The sequence below is a fragment of the Sphaeroforma arctica genome (genome assembly GCF_001186125.1).
Source record: "Sphaeroforma arctica JP610 unplaced genomic scaffold supercont1.10484, whole genome shotgun sequence".
In the NCBI taxonomy this organism is placed as follows: domain Eukaryota; class Ichthyosporea; order Ichthyophonida; genus Sphaeroforma; species Sphaeroforma arctica.
In genome coordinates, this window is record NW_014030074.1 from 1 (window position 1) to 933 (window position 933).

The window sequence follows — 933 nt, forward strand, 5'->3', positions numbered from 1 at the left end:
ATATATAGTATAGTATATATATACTATATATATATATATATATACTATATATATATATATATATATATATATATATATATATATATATATATATATATACACTCTCACACACGCGCACCTTTTTTTGTCTGCGTTCCTCTGCGGTGAGTTCCTTGGGCTGGGGTGGGGCTGTGGGGATCTTTCCCTGTCGTATGGCTTCCTGTTCTTTCTTGAGCTTCTCCTTTTTCCGCCGCGCCGCGCGTTTCTCTCTCTCCCTACGATCACGTTCTTTCTTCTTGTAACTGGTCTCCAGTCGCAACTTGCTGATGATCTAAAAATAGAATAGTGGCAGAGGTTGTTAATAGGTATAGGAAGGATCCATTCGTTGAGTGACGTGATTGGCCTCAGGCTTAGATGATGCTTCCCTCCTACTGCCGCTGAGTATCGTAATACATTCAATCTAGATCAGCGCACACACCGCGGGGATAGGTACTGCAGAACATGTACATTTATAGGCGCCAAGAAACCACCCGGGACAATACAAACCCTAAACCCTAGAATTCCTGAAAAACAAATCCATCTACAGATACGACTACCGAAGCGAAAGACCACTGCATACACACGAGCACCACCACAACCCGTGGCGTGCATTGAATGCGATAGATGGTGGCACCATGCATGGGTGCCACGAGCAAGTCAGTACTCTGCTTTGTCGATTTACAGCACATGTTGTAGCTTAGTCACTGACATATCAAGGCACGTCTGCGCGTATATGCGCAAACAATGACCGTGTTCGATGTAACGAGTGCGTTTTAAGGATCATATGTAATTCAAGAACATTTCCAAGGTAATAACTCGATGAGAGGGTCACAATTTGTGCTGACTAATTGCAACCGTGAGGCAATAGACACAGTATATTATATTATATATACATATATAAATATATAAATATAT

The 933-nt window shown here is 41.4% G+C and overlaps 1 protein-coding gene across 1 annotated transcript; it reads right to left on the reverse strand.

Annotated features, from left to right (window-relative positions):
* Nucleotides 1-118: 118 nt before the first annotated feature.
* On the reverse strand, nt 119-707 carry SARC_17356 (hypothetical protein; the record flags this gene model as incomplete). The annotated part of the gene is made up of 2 exons (XM_014288548.1): nt 119-310; nt 603-707. Coding segments are annotated over 2 exons (297 nt in total), but the record flags the coding sequence as incomplete, so codon positions are not given.
* Between the last annotated feature and the right edge of the window lie 226 nt (nt 708-933).